General features: G+C 41.9%; 2 protein-coding genes across 3 annotated transcripts in view; one reads left to right on the plus strand and one right to left on the minus strand.

Annotated features, from left to right (window-relative positions):
• Positions 1–1537: 1537 nt before the first annotated feature.
• On the plus strand, positions 1538–2605 carry LOC125078831 (olfactory receptor 52M1-like). The gene is given in 2 exon segments (XM_047692035.1): positions 1538–1704; positions 1707–2605. Coding segments are annotated over 2 exon segments (945 nt in total). The 5' UTR covers positions 1538–1658.
• The window catches only part of TRIM68 (tripartite motif containing 68), a 62282-nt gene continuing 43848 nt past the window's right edge, over positions 1766–20199 (minus strand). Inside the window, exon 11 of one of the 2 annotated variants that reach the window (XM_047692031.1) lies at positions 1766–2578. The gene's annotated coding sequence lies outside the window, so the exon portion shown is untranslated. Of the gene's footprint in view, positions 2579–5778; positions 6377–20199 lie in introns of those variants that run through there. The other variant, XM_047692032.1, reaches the window with a different exon arrangement.

Below are 20199 nucleotides of genomic sequence, written 5' to 3' on the forward strand. Positions count from 1 at the left end.
TTGGTGAGCCCACCCAGAAACCACAAGAGAAGGGAACCTGAGTGATGCAATCCATAAATATCAGTTTCTAGGGACCTAGGACAGAGCTTCGGATGGACAAATGGAGAATAACTAGCACACAGGGTGAGAAGACCAAGAGAGGCTCCCTTTACCTGAGCTCACCTGGTTTCTTCAATCATCGACTGATTCCTGTGTGCTCATCTTGCCCAGCCCCACTGACTTAGCCTTCTTACCTTGCCTTTTTATGTCTATTGCCAACACTGTTCCAATTTGTACTGACCTAGGAGAATCTTGAGTTGGAGAGGAAACCCAGCTCATGAAGAATTTTGTGGGATAAAGTCACTAGTATGGTTGTCATCCTCCCTGTTCCATGGCTCCTTACAGAGACAGGCATTCCAAAGTTTGAGCTTTATTGGATGTATTTTTGGTTTTGAACATTATTCTCAACATCTAGAAAGAGCTAATAATGCTTAGTGTTAATATGTCACACATTGCATTCTCCTTTAATCCTCATGCCTCCTCTAGGCCACAACTGTTTAAGTTTGTTGTCATATGAAGTCATTCATGTAACTGATAGGGTAATAGCACTTGTGTCAGCTCCTACTGCCACAACCAGACCTGGAAAATCCCAAAGCCCAGACTACTAACTACCCTGCTATACTCAACCTTACAACACTCAAGATCTAGGAGACAAAGCTTCTTATATGCTTTTCCATGTCCTTGACATTCCTCTAATAGGATAGGAAACATTCCAGTATGATCCTTTAGATCCTAGAAAACAAAACCCCGAAACGGTTCCCACGTATTTTTTTCATACTAATCTCTCTGAAGCCGGTTGCCCTGGACTCTGAGTATGGTATTTCTTCTCTGGCCAAATACTCATCCTCTAGGCTTGCCACTAGAGCTTAATGTGTTTTCTTTCTTCCTAGGGATGACCCTCTTCTCTTCTTCAATCTTCTCTATTCAGCCTCCATGAAGGGAGAAGGCCCTTACAAGGACCTGCCTTTGGGCAGAAGCACAAACTGCGCTACATTCAGCAGCTTTCACCTTTCAGGAATACTTTTGTTTCCATCCTCTGAAGTCCTTTATTGACCCATGTCTCTGCTTTGTGATTTTTGGCCTGCAGGCTAAATGTTTCAACTCATGTATTAGCAAATGCTGGCCTCTACCTTAAACTTCAAATTTACTATACAACCTAGACAGTCCCAGGAGTCTCTCACTGTATCTTTCAGCATCAACTATTTCTTCTTTTCAAGGAGCTTGTATTTTGAGACCTTCTAATATAATCCTAATATAATCCTGGGAGATGTCACATAGCCTACCTGCAGAGTTAAAAGACTAAAAACTAGTACTAGTCTGTCTCATGTAATTTTATTTATTGATGTAAGCACATTACTCCGAGTCCTATTATAAATAAATACTCCTACGTTCATTTGAATGTGTTTAGCTTTTACTTGGCAATTTTTTTTTCAATACTATGAAAGCATGAACATGACACTTAAACTAGGACATTGTTCTATAGTTTCTTCTAAGAAAGTCTGTAGCATCAACAATCTTATTCTTTATTATAGAACTTAATAAGATATTCTTGTTTTTTATTTCTAGAAAAAGTTTCTACTGCATTTTGGGCCACAGGTGAGAAGGTTCATTTATGAATCATGCTCCCTTCTCACAATGTCTGTTCAATACCCAGCTCCTTCCAGCTCACCCAGGGCTGGAGCCCCTGCATATGTGGCTTTCCATCCCCTTTGCCTCCATGTACTTGGTTGCTGTGGTGGGGAATGTCACCATTCTGGCTATGGTAAAGGTAGAACATAGCCTGCACCAACCCATGTACTTCTTCCTGTGTATGTTGGCTGTCATCGACCTGGTTCTGTCCACTTCTACTATGCCCAAACTGCTGGGAATCTTCTGGTTTGGTGCTGGGGATATTGGCCTGGATGCCTGCCTGGCTCAAATGTTCCTCATCCACTGCTTTGCCACAGTCGAGTCAGGCATCTTCCTTGCCATGGCTTTTGACCGATATGTGGCTATTTGCAACCCACTCCGTCACACTACAGTGCTCACTCATAATGTGGTGGGACATTTGGGGCTGGCTGCCCTCCTCCATGGTGTACTATACATCGGACCTCTGCCTTTGATGATCCGCCTGCGGCTACCCCTTTATAAAGCTCGTGTCATCTCCCACTCCTACTGTGAGCACATGGCGGTGGTCACCTTGGCATGTGGTGACAGCAGGGTAAACAATGTCTATGGGCTGAGCATTGGCTTTCTGGTCCTGATCCTGGATTCCATGGCCATCGCTGCCTCTTATGTGATGATTTTCCGGGCTGTGATGGGGCTGGCCACACCTGAGGCCCGGCTTAAAACCCTGGGGACATGTGGTTCTCATATCTGTGCCATTCTGATCTTTTATGTTCCTATTGCTATTTCTTCTCTCATTTACCGATTTGGTCACCAAGTGCCTCCTCCAATCCACACTCTACTGGCCAACTTCTACCTCCTCATTCCTCCAATCCTTAATCCCATTGTCTACGCTGTCCGTACCAAGCAGATCCGTGAGCGGCTTCTTCAAATCCTAAAGACAGAAACTAAGATTAAATGACTTACTTTCTTTTCTTTCAAGTAAGCACATAGAGAAGGAATTGAAATATGGTAGGTAGCTTGCCAAATGGGAATTACAACCAGTCTGAGATGTTGGGCCCAGTGTTCTCTAGTTTGTGTGATTCCAAAGGAATGCCAAGACAGGACAACTCTAAATTCTAAGGGTAGTTGTTTTTACTTATTTTTTTTTTTTTAAAGACTAAAGGGTATTTGAGCTTTCAAGGTGAAATCATGATGACATCAGTAATATAAATAGCGGTTAGTGTCCAGTCACCACTTATGTAAGTCTTAAAGATATCCCAACATCTTTAGGAGGTAGCTAGTTTTGTTCACATTTTACACATTGGAAACAGGAAAGAATACTCTTACTTTATAAACTGAATATGAAGTTTCTAAGATGCATAGATCAAGGGGCACCTGGGTGGCTCAATGGGTTAAAGCCTCTGCCTTCAGCTCAGGTCATGATTCCAGGGTCCTGGGATCAAGCTCCACATTGGGCTCTCTGCTTGGCGGGGAGCCTGCTTCCCTCTCTCTGTCTGTCTGCCTCTCTGCCTACTTGTGATCTCTGTCAAATAAATAAAATATTTTAAAAAATGCATAGATCAAGTGCTTTGGTTGATAACACTATTATATAATATATTCTACTCTACTCAGTCTGTTTTTATGTATGTTTTAAATAAATCCTAAAAACCTGGAATCATTTAAGTGGCCTTAGCAACAAGCAAAGCAGTTTTGATTTAAGCCTTTAGCAGATGCTACTAAAACAGCTTGCACTAAGAAAGCATGGAGTGTTCTAAAAGAACATGGCCTGGGAAAATGTCAGCGTAATGAGACAAGACCACCAGGTCTCAACACAACACTTGTACTTCCCCTGCAGGCCCACTCCCGTCAAGTAGCCTGAAGCATGGGAAAGGTCCATGAGGAGGAGAGCCTCCTATATGCACAGGAAGTCTCCGTGGGTCTATCTGTAGGATCCCTGATCATAGGTCTGTTCTTTTGAATCAATCACAGAATAAGGTGAAGTTATGAATTCTAGCATGTCTAGGAACATTAATCTTACCTTCTAAACTATTAGTTCAATATCTACAAGGTGACTATAAAGCACTTTGCTAGTTAAGTAGATGCTGAAAGTTACTAATGTAATCCTTACAACCTCACTGTACAGGCAGAAATTATCTCTGGTTTGCAGAGGAGAAAAATTGACATTCCCAGAACTGATAGGATTGTCCAAGGTTACTCAGAGTTAAAATTAGGAATTTGGCAGTTTAAAAACTCCAAAGCTTCTAATCCTTCTAACCTGCATTTTACTCAGCCGTGGAAAAGCTGACAAGCCTCTTCCCCAAGGACTAAATGGTTGTATATTTAATGTTCCTTATACAGCAGACATTATACTCCTTACTCCCACCTCGGAATGCCCAGCTCAGTCTCCTCTCACAAGGGTAGAGCTGGATTCAATCCAAGTTTGATTACATTGTTAGTGTATAAGAAAGCCACTGATTTCTGTACATTGACTTGGTATCCTGCCACGTTACTGAATTGCTGTATGAGTTCTAGTAGTTTGGGGGTGGAGTCTTTTGGGTTTTCCATATAAAGAATGTCATCTGCGAAGAGAGAGAGTTTGACTTCTTCATTGCCAGTTTGAATAGCTTTTATTTCTCTTTGTTGTCTGATTGCTATTGCTAGGACTTCTAATACTATGTTGAACAAGAGTGATGAGAGTGGGCATCCTTGTGTTCCTGATCTCAACGGGAAGGCTGCAAGCTTTTTCCCATTGAGGATGATATTTGCTGTGGGTCTTTTCTTTTTTTTTTATTTTTTTTTAAAGATTTTATTTATTTATTTGACAGAGAGAAATCACAAGTAAGCAGAGAGGCAGGCAGAGAGAGAGGAGGAAGCAGGCTCCCTGCTGAGCAGAAAGCCCGATGTGGGGCTCGAACCCAGGACCTGGGATCATGACCTGAGCCGAAGGCAGCGGCTTAACCCAATGAGCCACCCAGGCGCCCCTGCGTGGGTCTTTTCATAGATAGATTTGATGAAGTTCAGGTACGTTCCCTCTATACCTATACTTTGAAGCGTTTTAATCAGGAACGGATGCTGGATTTTGTCAAATGCTTTTTCTGCATCAATTGAGAGGACCATGTGGTCCTTCTAATTCCTAAGTATAACTAGGCAGGGAGATGTTGTATACCCAAAGCCTAGTAGATACAAGTGATCACAGAGCTTAGTATAAAGGGAAGCAGTCAAGTACAAAGGAAAGATCACTACAGGACAACCTGAATAAACGACTTCTCATTTTGCTTTGGCTATTCACTAATTGCCTCATGATTGGGGTATCTAAATGTGTGATCATTTAGGGTTCTGATTATATCCATATTTCTTCTAATATATCTAACTTCTATCCCATCTTTCCATCATGGTGTTCCATTTTCCTGAACCTTATGTCTGAATTTGGGAAGAGTCAAATATTCTCCATATGAATGGAAAACCAATCCAGTCATAATCCTATTTTGCCTATCCCCACCATGGTTGGGGACCAAGGGAAGAGGTTTAGAGTTAAGAGCCAAATACAGCTCACTGGCTCTCAGGGCCCTCTTGTTGGAGTGCAAGAAAGGGTAAGGCTCAAAGACCCAGAATTACCTATGAAGCTCTAGCATTTAAGCAGGTTAAGATTGGAATGTTAGAAACCTTGTTATTCTCCTTTAGTGAACATTTAAATTTTCTGAAGGAGAATATACTCAAGGGAGTTGGACATAAGCTTGGACCCAATTTATGGCACCTATACTTTGGAATTGAGCCTAGCATGTGAATTTGCCTTTATACTCCAAAGACTGAATTTTGTCAGACTGGCTATGGAATACCACAGTCCCTCAATTCTACGGTCTTAATGTATTCTTTAAGATTTATTGAGATAGAGAGCACATGCAAATGGGGAGGGCAAGAATCTCAAGTAGAGCCACCACTGAGCACAGAGCCTGATGTAGGCCTCAATCCCATGACCCAGACATCATGACCAGAGCAGAAAGAGTCAGACACTTAAATTACTAAGCTACCCAGGTGCCCCTAAGTTTTTTTTTTTCCAGTGTTCCAAGATTCATTGTTTATGCACCACATCCAGTTCTCCATGTAATACGTGCCCTCCTTAATACCCACCACCAGGCTCACCTAAATATTGTGAAACCTGCATGTATCCAAGAGGCATTCAGTTGGCTACCTAGCCAGAAAGACTAAGGTTTAGAGAGCATACAATAAACCATGGAGATTATTATGGCAACCTCTAAATATGCCTCCTAGATCAGTGTAGGAGTGTGATCCACTGATAGCCTTAGCTGTTGCCATCTAAAAATCCATCACTGTGTTCTGCCAAGGTTACATTTTCTCACAAGCAGCTCATAGCTAATGACTAGGCATTATAGGGATGTAAGGTAGGCCCATTCCTTCTGACAGGGAACTATGGCTCCAGGACTCCTGAATGGCCTTGCTGATGCTTTTATATTTACAGTGAAGTCTGAGACCTTTTCTTCCTTAGCCTTCTTCAGTCTTCTACAAATGTCAGACTAGCATTGTGATCTGATAGCTTGCCCAGCATCTAGCTCCCTCTGCAATTCCCTCATAGGCATAGCTTCCGGTAAATTTCACATGTGTAATCCCATCATGTGGTTCACTTCTTGGAGGACCAAGAGTGGTCAGAGCAAGCAGAAGGTAAAATGGGGATCTGGTTGGATCACAACTCCAGCAGCAGCGAGAGATGGAAGTGGTTCATCCAGGATCAAACCAAGAAAGACCAGAGGGCTTAAGTTGCAGGAGCAGGTATCCTAGACTCATGCCCTCCACAGCATTTTCATCAGTCCTTCTCCCCCAAATCACATCAGTGGCTGTATGAAGGGTCTGTTAAACCAACAGAAAGAGGAAAAAAAAAATCAGGACTGGTTTCCATTAGGAGTTGGGAGGCATGTGTTCTGCACAAGATTTTGTAGCCATGTTTTGGCTTAGAAAAGGGAAGAAAGCTATCATAGAAAGGTAATAGAAGAAAGGAATCTACACATAAGTGAAGGTAGTAGCAGGCAATGAATGAGAATAAGGCCAAGTTACATCAAATCAGGTACTTAAAACAGCCAACCTCCTTAGCTGGGGAAGCCCAGTGGAAACAGCCAGGCTGGAGTCCCGATTTAGAGGCCTGGGGGGAGCATCCTCACCTCAAGGGAGACATCCAAATGATCATCCCCATAAGGGTTAGGATTTATAGGACAAATAATAGGGTTTGAAACTAAACATCTGCTTGCCTACATGCAGTCTGGAGCAAGCTGCATTTTTATGTTAGCATGTTTCCAGATTCTCAAGGAGCCTGGGCTATGTGTGTCTGCCTCCCCTTTGGGATTCCATTCTGGGGTCCCAATCCAGCCTGGAGCTGGGTGGGGGACATGATTTGTAGCTCTTGGCATCCAGAACAGAAGGGCCAGTTCTGACCTGTAGGCCAGATAATACATTTTCTATTAGGCTCCCAAGGTTATTCACACAGCAGGAGTCTCACAAATGACATTCCTTAGCCTGCCTGTGTACATCTACATCCACATCCAGGTGGTCAGTTATGTGGGACAAATCACAAAACCATCTTTCCATAAGAACAGCTGGGCCTAAAATGGATGGCAGATGCATTACAGTTACACACAGGAGTGGGCTTGAGGCTTTGAAAGAGTAGAGAATGTGAAGTCTTCCCAACTGGCACAACTTCGAGTGGTACAATAGGTCATTCCTGCTGTGTGGATGGCCATATGGTCCAAGAGAATTTAAGTCTTTGGGGGAAAGGCCTAGAGAGTAAGAGATAGGTGATTTAACGCAAAGAGGTCTGAGGTATAAAGATGGACATAAGGGACTTGGGTCCAAATTGAAGATCTTTCCATCTGTATAAAGCATACACCCAAAGGGGCTCTAAACAAAGCCATTGAGGTGATTGTGCTAGTTGTCATTCATCAGCGATCAGCTCAGAACTCGTATGATGGATTATTAGAGTGGCAGCCATAACAGCAAAGGAGACTATGTGGGCCCATCCAAGTGGAGTCCCAAAGACCAAGGTTGAGTAGCTACTACTGCCTCTGAAGTTCAGCGATAGAGATCAATGCTGAAACCCAGATGTAATACTGTTCCTTAAGGTCACCCGATGGCAAGTCAACTATGCTGAAGGTTTGTACTGTCAGTGCTATGTACTTCTGGATATGGATTTGCCTTTCTTGTCCACAGAGCCTTGGGTAGCAGTACTTTTCGGGCTTTGAATAGCTGATTTATGGGCAAGAGGTCCTACATGACACAGTAACAAAAGAATGGGCATTCTTCACAGTAGGATATGCAGGATAGGGTTCGTGGCTATGGGAATCCACTGCAAGAATTAATATTACTTCACACTAACCAGGAGCAGTTGGCCTCAGAATGCTGGAGCAGTCCTCTGAAAGCTAAAAATGCAGCTCAGAGGCAACACTTGACAAGAATAGAGTATCTTCCTTTAGGATGCCACATTTGCATTAAATCAGATCTCTATCTGGTGCTTGGTACCCAATAGGACACAGAAGTCCAGAACAAAAGGTAGACACAGGAATATTCTACAGTCTCCATGATCTACTAGGAGACTTTGGTTTCCTGTCCCAGGAACTCTTCAGTTCTTCAATATTGGAAGTCCGGATCCTCCTAGGATACAGCAAGGGTTCTACTGAGCTACAATTTATAGCTGCCATCAGTCTACTTTGGACTCCAGTGCTCAGGGACCAACAGCTAAGGAGTTACCTTACTGGCAGAAGTAACTGACCTAATTGAAAAGACAGCTGCTTTTTAACAATGGAAACAGGGAAGAATTTGTAAGGGAGAAGCCAGGGGGATCCATTTGGGCATTTTCTGGTACCCATGCCACATTGTAAGCAGGAGTGTACATTTGCAACAACCCCCACATTTGAAGAGTATGATTACCAAGCGTTTGGCCTCCTCATAAATGAAGAATCATGTTACTCCATCAGGTAAGCCACCAGGATTGCAGTGGTGATAGTAGAGGGTGAAAGGAACTTCAAATAGACAATGGGAGGAGAAGTAAGTGAAAGCTGTGGTTCTGATAGGAGTTTGAGACTGGAGCTGCCATTCTCCCATCAACCTTCATCTAATCTACCCTTAGCAAGTGCTCATGGAAACTATGAGGTGCTGCTACCAAAATCTGAATGACCACTATACAGTGGAAGAATGGATTGTAGTCGCCATGCAAACATGCTGCTCAGATCTGACTGCAGAGAGCATGTTTGACTGACAGCCTCTATCACTATGCTCAGAAATCCACGGCACTGCCTAGGTTCCACAGCCAGTTAGTGGCTTCCAACCAAATCAATGAGCTTAATACTAAGAGGCACACCCATTCTTGAGGGATGCTGGAACTGGACTCCTCTTATGGATGCCTTTGGCACAGGGAATCTCTGGCCTTGACAAAGCTTTCTTAGAAATGCAGAGTTTAAGACCTTCCTTCCCTTAACCTCCCTCCCTCCCAGAGATCAGACCTGCACTGTAATCTCATATTTCTTCCCACCTCAGGATCCCTTTGTATCTTCCTTCAAGGGCATTTCCCCCTGAATGAAGAAACCTCTGACACATCTCATTCCATCTTGGCATCCGCTCTTTGCAGAACCTATTCTGATGCAATTATGGGGAATCACACTGAAAAATCTTCAATTCATTTTCACAAGTTAGTCTTGTGGGAAGAGCTAATACCACTTATGAATATAAAACCTTTTATGAAGACTGACTTTCCAAGGACTGCTCAGACATTTAAGAGAACAAAAGTCACATAATCATCACAATCCTCAGTGAGCAGCTCAACAATGCCTTTCTTACACTAGAACAGAAGACCTGGGGGACATTCTAGTGCTGATCTAAATCTGTAAGACCTAGTGTCAAACATGTGTTATACCAACTGAGTTCAAAGTGCAGCCTTAGGCAGAGCCACTCCTTGATATTACCATAGGCACTCCTCAGAATCAGTGGCACTTTATGGAAGGGAGAGAGCACAAGAATATCTATTAGTCCAGAGCAGTCCTAGGCTATTGTCACAACTCCATTTCCTCAATTTCTTTGTAGCAGCTTGTTTTTATGTGAAGTTTACTTATGGATAGGGAATTTAGGTTTCTACTCTAAGATAATTCTCTCTCCCTCCCAACTCCTGGACTTAGAATAGATGAGAATACAAAGAATATATTATCAACTGCCTGGCCCTTACAAGGGCAAAATTTCTGAACAGCTCTGGGTTCTAAGAGTAAGTTAAAAAAAGGAATACTCCTGGGGGAACTTCAGCCACTCAGCTAAATGTTCATTGTGTGTACTACCGGAGTTGCTAGGATCTCTTGCATGGAGGTCCCATTCTCCATCTCTGTTCCATGAGGCAGTCTTCTGCTCAGCTCTACTAAGCCCACTCTTAAAAAATATCTGTTATTTGTTACCTAAAATGGACATTTTCGGCCCCAAGCCAAGGATTTACTATTAGAACATTTATGGCTATATTATTGCACAGCCTTTGCGACAAACAGTGGGATTTGCTTCATACACAAGATAAAATAGCTTCCTACTCAGACTATACCTCTATCCACAGAGTGCTACTGAAGGATATGTTTTCAGCATGATTATAAGTAGGTGTATATACAAATCAAAATATTTCTTATTTTTTTAAAATTTTATTTATTTGAGACAGAGATCACAAGTAGGCAGAAAAGCAGGCAGAGAGAGAGGAGGAGCCAGGCTCCCTGCTGAGCAGAGAGCCCAATTCGGGGCTCAATCCCAGGACCCTGGGATCATGACCTGAGCTGAAGGCAGAGGCTTTAACCCACTGAGCCACCCAGGCACCCCTGAAAATATTTTTCAAAGTTCTACAGCACAGTATCTCACACAAGTACCTCCAACATGAAGTCCAAGGCTAGCCTAATTAGCATCACAGGGGTCATTGTGAAAGATTAAGACTGAGCCCCCTGAGCATCTGAGAAGGTCTTTCCAAGTGTGAGATCCACAGGGTTCTTAATCTCAAATGGTAGACCAGTATAACTGCTGGCTGCTTTCCATGATCAATCTCAAAGGTACCCTATATGGGAAACTAAGATAGAAATTGAAACTCTGGGGGAGGTTGGGATGAGAAATAACCAGCAGGTTTGCAGGATAGTAACTTTGGCCTGAGATAGAAGATAGACCTCGAAGCATGGCTGTGGGAAAATGCAATGAATGACACACAGCAGGATCTTGGGTCTTGTTCTTCCCCTGCATTGCCTTGGAATAAGCAGTGTCTAGTTAACACTTGTGTGGACTCCGTTGTCCTCAGAAGTCCCATCATAGAGCAGCTCTGTGCTGATGAAGTCCCATGATAAACAGGTAGGGTACAACTAACCTCAAGTACCTGCATTCCCACCCTCTGACATTCTCAAAATTGACAAGTTACCCAAGGAGATTTCTCCTTTAAGTCTTCTTCCTAGGGAACACAGAAGGTTTAGATTTTTGTGGGAAAGGAAAAGATTTACTATCTAAATTTGGCACCTTGGGCGCTTGTTCTGGGGCTCATATACCTGCTCATTGGTGCTGGGAATCTGCAGTGCCATGTGAATTACATATTGTTTGGTAGTAGCCAATACCACCAGGGAAGTGAACTCACAGGGCAGAAGATGTTTAAGAAACAACTAATCCAGTAGGTAAACAACCCACTGAAGTAGGATTAGAGCAGATGAACCATTACCAGCAGCAGTCACACACACTTGGATTAGTATCTTCAAAAGGCAAAATAAGTTTTAACTTGGCATAAAGCAGCTCACCATGCTCAATCCCACTGGTACATTCTATATCTGAAGCTTCTTGGATCCCTCATCCCCACAGGGGTATGAAGAGTTGTTAAGGATGATGGTGAAACATTATATTCCATCTTGGTATAGATCATAGCATAGATTTCCTATGAGAGTCTTGTTATTTCAGCTATACAGGTCCAAGACCAGTCTCCCAGGCCCCCAAGTCCAGGTATAGTCTCACAGACAGCAGACTCCTAAAGAAGACCATCAGCTCTTTGTACACAATATTCTCTTAACTCAGTAAGGTCACTTACTGAGAGGAGGGCTATTCAATTAGTCCAACTGGGAAAAAAAATCATTCATATAGAAAGTCGGATGACTACTTTATTCCATATGTAAAAATAAGCTCCACATATTAAGGATTTATATATGAAAATAACATTTCAATTCTTGGTAATGAAATATGGCTAAGTTTCAGGCCTTGGGATCGATGAATTTTTCAAAAAAGATCTACAAGAAAGTTAGAACTTCTGACTAAATTCTCAAGAACTGCCTTAAATTGAGAGGTTACAAATGGAAACTCAGGATATACACAAAGGACTTATAAAGAACTACCATGAAGAATCAATATCAAGAGACAAAAATGACAAGTTATTTCACAGAGAAGAAAATCTTTAAATACATGAGAAGTGACTCATGCTCAGAGAAATATACATCAAAATCATAGTGAATTAGTTTTTGAAAATTAAAGGTCTAAAATTAAAAGTTGGAGAAGATGTTGGTTCAGAGTTTCCTCCTATGGTGTAAGTTAATACAAGGACTTTGGCTGATGGTTTGGTATTTTCTCCCGAGACTGATTTTGTATACTCTATACCTTGACTTCTAAGAGTGCCAAGAGGCTAACATGTATGGTAATACATGAAAAAGGTGCTTATGGCTGCATTTCTCCCAGTAGCAAAGACGTAGAAACAACTCAAACAATCATGAGAACATGCTTAGGCTAATAATCACATAGTGGAATGTCAGAAGTCAAAGAACTGTAGCAACACACATGGATGAAACTTTCAAATACATTAGGTGAAGATTACATAGCATCAGAGTAAAAAAATGACTAAGTTCTAATTTCATGTGTTTAGGTAAGTGAAAAACATGGTTCTTCTATTTACTTCTGAAGTCTGAGCCCAATTCATTTGGGCTGCTACAAAAACAGATGAACTTTGCAGAGTACCAACTTAGGAGTACCACTAGTTTTTACATAGGCATCTTATCTTCACCACTCACTGGCTTTCCAAGCCATCTGAAATTGGGTGGTGCTACTCTTGTCTTTAGGTTTCTTTGGGATGATAGGAGCCTAACTTCAGCTAATACTTGTCTCCATGGTGCTAATCTACCTCCCATTCTGAAGACAGAAATTTTTCCTTTGGATAAAGGCAATTAAGCACAGGTGGCTATCTCAACCACCAGGTGAATTTAGGATGAGGTGGCCAGAAGTGTTAAGTTCTTCATTATTGTCTGTCTTGATAGCCAAGTAGATATACCCCATCACGTGCATGCTAAGTGTATAGTATTTCTGTCTTTGTAATCTCTAGCCTGTTGCTTGTCATGTGCATCACATGCTAGTATTTATTCAGAACTTCTCTCTTCTACCTTTGTAGAGAGGTTCTGTTGCCAGGACATTGTGTTTCAGTTTTCCTGAGACTTCAAAGCAAAGTTGCAGCTAGACAATATAAAGCTTCAGAATCCTAGCTGTAGGATGCTAAATTTATGGGTATCTCAGATTCTTATGGGTAGCTCATATTCTTCAACCAGAATCTCTCAGACTAAGTTTAGTTATAGGAAGACTTTCCCAGTTTCGAATGGGTTTAATGTTATCCATGAAAGATAAGTTATCTGACATTAGGAAATGCTCTGATCCAATCTGGCAGTGACCCATTTTATTCATATTGGATTGCAAGGAGCTCTGGGAGATGGGTATTGTAATTGGATCACTTGTTTCAGGGTCATAAAGCCTCTTTCACAGAATTAAGCAAGCATCTCCTGCCATAATAAATGTTATTAGTTTGTAAAGTACTCTGAATATTGCATTGGAACAAGTTTGATTTAAATCACTTAACTTCCAGCCCCTGATTATGTAGTAGACCCATGTTTCATTAAGGCTCTTGGCAAAATGCCACCTTTCTTGGTTTTAGTAGGTTTTTTGTTTTGTTTTGTTTTAACTTGACTCCCACCCTCATTACAGTCTAGAGTTTTGAGAACGCTATGGAGGACAAATTCAAGTGCAGCTTAAAGCACTCCAAAGACCTGTATGCTAGTTGCCCCAAGGTTACCTAGAGATTGTGGAAGTGTGAACAAAGTGCCTCCCACAGGAGGATTTAAGCCATTAAAAAAAAAAAAAGTAGAACGAGCAAGTGTGGTAAAGAGCAGGAGAGAGAATCCTCAAGCACGCTTCTTCCTGTTCCCTGAGTATGGAACCCAAAGTGGGACTTGATCCGAGGTCCCTGAGATCATGACCTGAGCTGCAATCAGGAGTTGGATGCTTAAGTGACTTAAACACCTAGGCACCCCAACATTTTAAATACCTTATCTGTGTTCCTTAGCACAATGTGTTTACATAGGAGTTCCAAGTCTTACCCAATATGAATTCTGCAGACTAGAGCAGATAGCTAGCTTGTCAGAATTGACAATTGCAATCAATGCACATTTACTTCACATGTCAGTGTTACCCAACTGAAGGAACTAAGAGGATATTCTTATATTCCAAATAGTTAAAGCTGTATGTTCAGTTAATTAGCAAATACACATTTGGAGGACTAGTTATGCAGTTGGTATTTTGGTCAAGATTCAGCTCACATACTAGTTAATATATATGCACTAGTACATATAGTGGGGTTCTTTGTGTTAAGCAGGTTTAGAAGTATGCAAACCTGTTATTTCATCTCCTGGAAGGGAGATTATTATGGCTTTGCCTAATTATACACCCAAACACCACTCTAGGAGACAAACAGTACTTTCCATATCCTTAAAGTTTCTATTTCTAGAAAGCTAGAAGTTAGTGATACATTCCATATTTAGAGGGGACTCCTGGGGCTCAATTGATCTCTTGTCAAATCAGAATTTTTAAAACTAGTTTTAGAAGACTTTGTACCTCCATAAGGAACTTCACATAATTGCATTCTTTATAGGAGTTTGTGTTAAAAGCGGAGTTCTGAACATTGGATGTTAATAGATATCACTTGTTAAAGTGTAACTTCTGTTTATAAGAAAACCAAAATACCAAAAGCCTAGAATATCAAGTTAACTGTAGCTCTTGTGTTGCTTATCATAGCTGTGTAAACATTTCAAGGAAGAAGTCAGTGTATCCTTTTCATTTGGAGCAGATCCCAGACTGGACTATACATACTCAGTAAACTTGTTGAAAGTACAAGTTGAGCCCTATTGAGCTCACTTAGGGGAGTCTTACATGGGTTGAGAAAAATCAAAGTTTACTATAGATGCCATAGGTGATATTGGCCTAGCTGTTCTAGTTTTTGGTAATCGAAACGCATTTTCTAAGAGGGATACATATTTTTACAGTTCAGGTAAAAACCACTTTCAGAAAGTAGCCATATTTGACCCTTTAAAAATACCAATTACTTTTAAATGCATTTCAATAGTGGGGTGCCTGGGTGGCTCAGTCTGTTAAGCAACAGACTCTTGATGTCAGGTCCTTCCTGAGACTGAGCTCCCTGACCACACTCAGCACAGTGCCTGCTGGAGATTCTCCCCCCGCTTCCTCTCCCTCTGCTCACGTCTAAATAAAATCTTTAAAATGCACTTCAGTAAAAAGCTCACAGAGGCCTTCATGTTGACTAAAAAAAAAGCAAAATAATCATTTTAAACTTACCTTACTACATGTGTTTAACAATAGTTAGATTTCAAATTCGGCTAAAAATTTAACTTGAGAATCTTTGAGTATGGGATTTCACAGCTCTCGTTTTAGAATAATTCTAAGACATTATTCTAATTTCTTAGAATAAATTCTAAGACATGAGTGAAGAATTGATTACCCAGATTGAGGGCCTGCCTTTCCTCTGGGCTCTTGGCAAGCCATGCCTGTGTCTTTGTTTACCAGGTGAGGGAACACATTTTGGACCTCACTAGATAATGTGGCTTAGGGTCGGGTTTTGGATCACACTTATCTTGATCTCAAGAGGGACAGGAGACTGAATTTGGACATATGAGCAGTCAGTCTATGTGACCAAGCTCTAATAAAATCTCTGGACACAAGTTTCTGGGAAGTACCCCTGTATAGTCACATTGTTGCCACGAAAGTTAGTGCTGTCTCACTCCACTGGAGGGGGCAACTGGAAGCTCTGTGCATAGCCTCTTGTGCATGTAATTATAATTCTAGGTTAGAGGACAGCACTGAACCATCATTAGGTAACAGAATATCCTGGCTTTGTCCCCAGAAACTCAGTGACTGTACTTCAAGTGTCTTGTTTAACTTCATGGGGGATGAAGCTAAAGAAGTTACCCTTACCTTGTAGGGTAATGGAGAGTGTGGAGGAAGAAAGCATATCCTGGGGTCAGAATCCTCTCTTCTTCAGACCTTGGATTGAATGGGCAGCCCTACTTTCCTAGGGCCTTGAGTTCTACATAGAGTATAGGAGCCTAAAAGCCAGGATTGCATTTTCATGGTTTAACCATTAAACAAAACAAAAAATCAACTGAGTTTCATGTGCTCTAGAAATCAATGGTGTATGGGACTCCAAGTTTCTAGAGCTATGCACAAGTAGGCAGCATTATGTTAATTGGCCCAAATTGTTTATTGATTTGAGGCTTTTTAGGAACAAAGGAATCGAACATCACTAGTTTGAGTATATAAAAATAGTTGTTTAGGAAGTAGTTGTAAGTCATGTTAGAAATAGGAGTATCCGATTACCCAGCTGTTCTCTTCTAGAGAGAAATACAATGGAACAACAATTGTTATTAAGCTCAGTAGTTGGAAAAACAAATAGCTTTAGTCAGGAGAGCAGGAAGAAACCCCTGTTGCCTGTCTTTTGTGCTTTCTCCCATGAGGGTTTCTTTCCCAGAAATGAACATTTTTGTTCCTTCTTGGACTTATTCCTTCCCAAGAGGAAAATATTTGATTGTAGGTTAATAAAGCTGATGCTCTATTCTGATCTGGTTGCTTGTGCCGATTCCATTGTCAATGACAACCTCAGGAAGGAGAGGTTTTGTGTTCTGGGAGGGCTGATAACCTCTATTCCCACCTGTTTAGAGAAATGAGTTACTTTGTGCAGCATCATGAAGTCTGCTCAGCTGTTTGAGTTCATCTGTTCCTTTCAGATTATGGAGCACAGAGAGCTTAGAATGGCAAAGAGGCTGCTTTGCTCCATTCTTATGTGGCAGGAATCACAGGATCCTAGATATGCCTGATGAAGGGCCATCACAGCCCGACACAGAAGATTTCACTTGAGTTACTCTGGATCCAGAGAAGCTTGCCAAAGGAAAGTAGCTATAGGTGAGGACAATCTAACCCTGCTGGGTCAACAGTCTCCAGAAGTGTAGAAAGCCACAGTGAGCTGCTGTATTTAGGGATGAGGGGGTTCTGGAATTTCTTAATACAGTTATGAATCTGTTCCAGAATTTGAGTCTGATGACCTAGGTCAACCTGTAGGGACCTACTTAGCCAGAGTGACTCCATCTCAGTTAAACAGCCATTTTGTTGTTTGTGCAGTAAAACTTAAACTGACCCTGCCCCTCCTACCCCAGAGGAACTTACTTAAAAGCAAGTCTGAGAAACCAGTAAAACATGGTCGACCAGTCCCTGATAACAGAGCCCAAATACAAGGACAGGTCAGGTCAGGTGGAGATAACAAAGACCAGAATGCAAGCACGGGTCAGGCCAGGTGGAGACAATCTCATTGGCCAGGCTCAACCACATGGCCTTTGCTCTATAAAAGCTAGTCTGTGGGTGGGTGGAGGGGGGCACTTGGGTGGCTCAGTGCGTTAAAGCCTCTGCTTTCAGCTCAGGTCATGATCCCAGGGTCCTGGGATCGAGCTCCGGAGTCGGGCTACCTGCTCAGTGGGGAGCCTGCTTCCTCCTCTCTCTCTCTCTCTCTCTGCCTACTTGTAATCTGTCAAACAAACAAACAAAAAAGCTAGTCTGTGAAGCTGGGGGTGGTCGCCCTGGCTGGTCTGTTTGATTCTTGGTGCTGGTGAAAAATAAAGCCTTGCTTGATCGCTTTCTATCAGTCTCACTCCTTTGATCACGGACCCCCTCAAACCCTTAAACATTCAGGAAGAATTAACTTTTCATGTGCTTCAAGGAAAAATACTTGGGATCTTGTTGCTAGGAGAGAACCCATAATCAGATGGGAAGGCTGAAGAGCATGATGCCAATTTGGGTGTGTAACTAAATTCCTTAATATTTCATTTCTCCTCATCAATTCACCCTATAAATTTTAGCTAACTAGTTTAGTTCAGTACAAGGTGGCTTGATTTTCCTACTAAAGGGAGTTCAGACTCCCTACTAAATTGCAGATGTTGTAGTTTGAGTTGTTTCCTGAGGGAGAAAAAATTCTTGGAAACATAGGCTTTTAAGCCTCAACTACTGTATCACACTCTCAACAGCATAACTTAGCCCTTTCCCCAAGGGACAGAGTGGTTGTATCTCAGACCTTCCCAGACCTTCCCCTCCTATCCCAAACTCTGTGCTGCCCCACTATCCCATTAAATACGGTATCATTCTTCACCTCTCATTTCTGGTCTTGCGGTGAGATACTCCTGCATTCGTTTTCACTCAGCCAATATATTGAAATATATTCCGTCACTACAAGGTTTCAGCTATTGGTCATATAGAGGTGAACATATCTCACAATAGGTATTAGTCTAGCAGGAGAAAGGGCCTAAAAAAAATGCTTCAAGCAAGATTCCTTCAAGCGATAGCTGAAGGCTAAGTGATAGAAGACAATTACACCTATTAAGAAGGAATCTTCCAGACTGAAGAAACTGGAAGTGTGAAGATATGGAGAAGGACAGAGCTTGGTATTTCCCAGGAAACAGAGTTGGTGTGGATAAACTGTAGAAGAGCTGGGGTTCCCAAGTGATAGTTACATTCCTTCTCCTATAGGTGCTTAAACAATTAACAGCTGTGAACCAATATTTTAGTGCCTGCTATCATTTAGATACTCTAAGCTCTTTATATCCATTTACTCCCTTGGTTTTCATGACCATCTTGTAGTCTAAGTACTATCACCCTGTTTCACAGGCATTGAGGAGCAGAGGTTAGTTTCAGAGAATACACAAGTCCTAAGTAGAAGAATTGTGAATCAAGCCCAGATAATCTGGCACCAGAATCCAGGCTTCTAACAAACACTCAATTGCCTCACCATAGGAACTGAAGTATTGGTTTGATGGATTCAACTGAATTGGAGTATGGGAACAAGATCTAAAGCCATTCACTACCTGTCTGCTTCTCAATCCAAGGGGATAGTTTAGCAGGCTGAGCAAAACACTAGCCCACTTCGTGAAGAAGTCCCCTTTTATTGCTGGCTACAGATGGCACCAGGATTAGATGTAATGGCTTAGAAGAGTGTGGACCAGTACTTGGCTTTTGCCATCTCCATGAAACTGATGGATCGATAAGCATCCCTTATGAAAGGGCCAGTGTGGTGGAGAGGAGTTACAGGTGGTTTCCAATGCTGCTCCCTTCATGGGGGTGTAGAGGTCAGACTTCAGGGACATGGAGATTAAGTGGTCATCTTTTCATTGATCCAGCAGTGGAGGAAGCAGGAATGGGATTCCCGTAGTACACGAGAGTTTGTGCATTCAGAAAACTAGAGACTGTTAAGCAAAGTTCCAATTTCAGGAACCACATGCAAAGTTCTAAAAGAACCCCATTAAGTCTGAAGATGATTTTTGTGGGCAAGGATAAGAAATATTTTGAACATTAGACATCCATCAGTGATGAAAGGACTGCTTATAAAAGCTACTGTTAAAAGAATGGGTGTTTGTGTCTTGTGATTTGATAAAGTGATAGAGAATATGCATTATTAAAGTAATTGCAGGATTACAAATATGACAAAGCAACAAGTAACAGCAGCTGGAAGGAAAAAAATGTACAACATTTGTATTAACCATATGTTCCCACCAACACATCCTTCATGTTTGTTAATGCCACTAGCTCTATAAAAACTTGGAGTAAAGCATGTAATCACAAGTCTGCTTTTAGGAACAGAGAGGAGAAAAATAACTTGCATTATGAGTTTTTCTCCTATGCTAGTTGAATATAGCCTGCAATCAAACACTTTTGAAGGTGAGAAGACTGGGTTTAAAGATACATGTACTGCAGTTATTAGTAAGGGCTACAGGAAATTCAGGTATCCCACTGCAGAAAGGCCTTTAGTGTAGGTCTGTGAATGGAATATGGGCCTTCTTGTTTCCAGAAGGACTGCTTCCTATCTCCATCTACTCAAGTGAAGCCTTAGTACAAATGCAGGACACGCAAACCCTGGGGAGCCTTTGAATGGGACTTGGGATTGTCCGTGACAGAACACAGCAATGAGAGCTGAAGATGCAGTCACCATGGCCATGTTTTCTGAAACTGACCATTCACCTTGCCCTGATCTTGACTGTTGTCATAAGACCAAACAGCCCAGGTGTAAGAGTGCTTTAAAAAGCATCCTAGGGTCACCTGGGTGGCTCAGTGGGTTAAAGCCTCGGCCTTTGGCTCAGGTCATGATCTCAGGGTCCTGGGATCGAGCCCCACATCGTGTTCTCTGTTCGGCAGGGAGCCTGCTTCCTCCGTCTTTCTCTGCCTGCCTCTCTGCCT

This window comes from Lutra lutra, chromosome 10, assembly GCF_902655055.1.
Source record: "Lutra lutra chromosome 10, mLutLut1.2, whole genome shotgun sequence".
Taxonomy (NCBI): domain Eukaryota; kingdom Metazoa; phylum Chordata; class Mammalia; order Carnivora; family Mustelidae; genus Lutra; species Lutra lutra.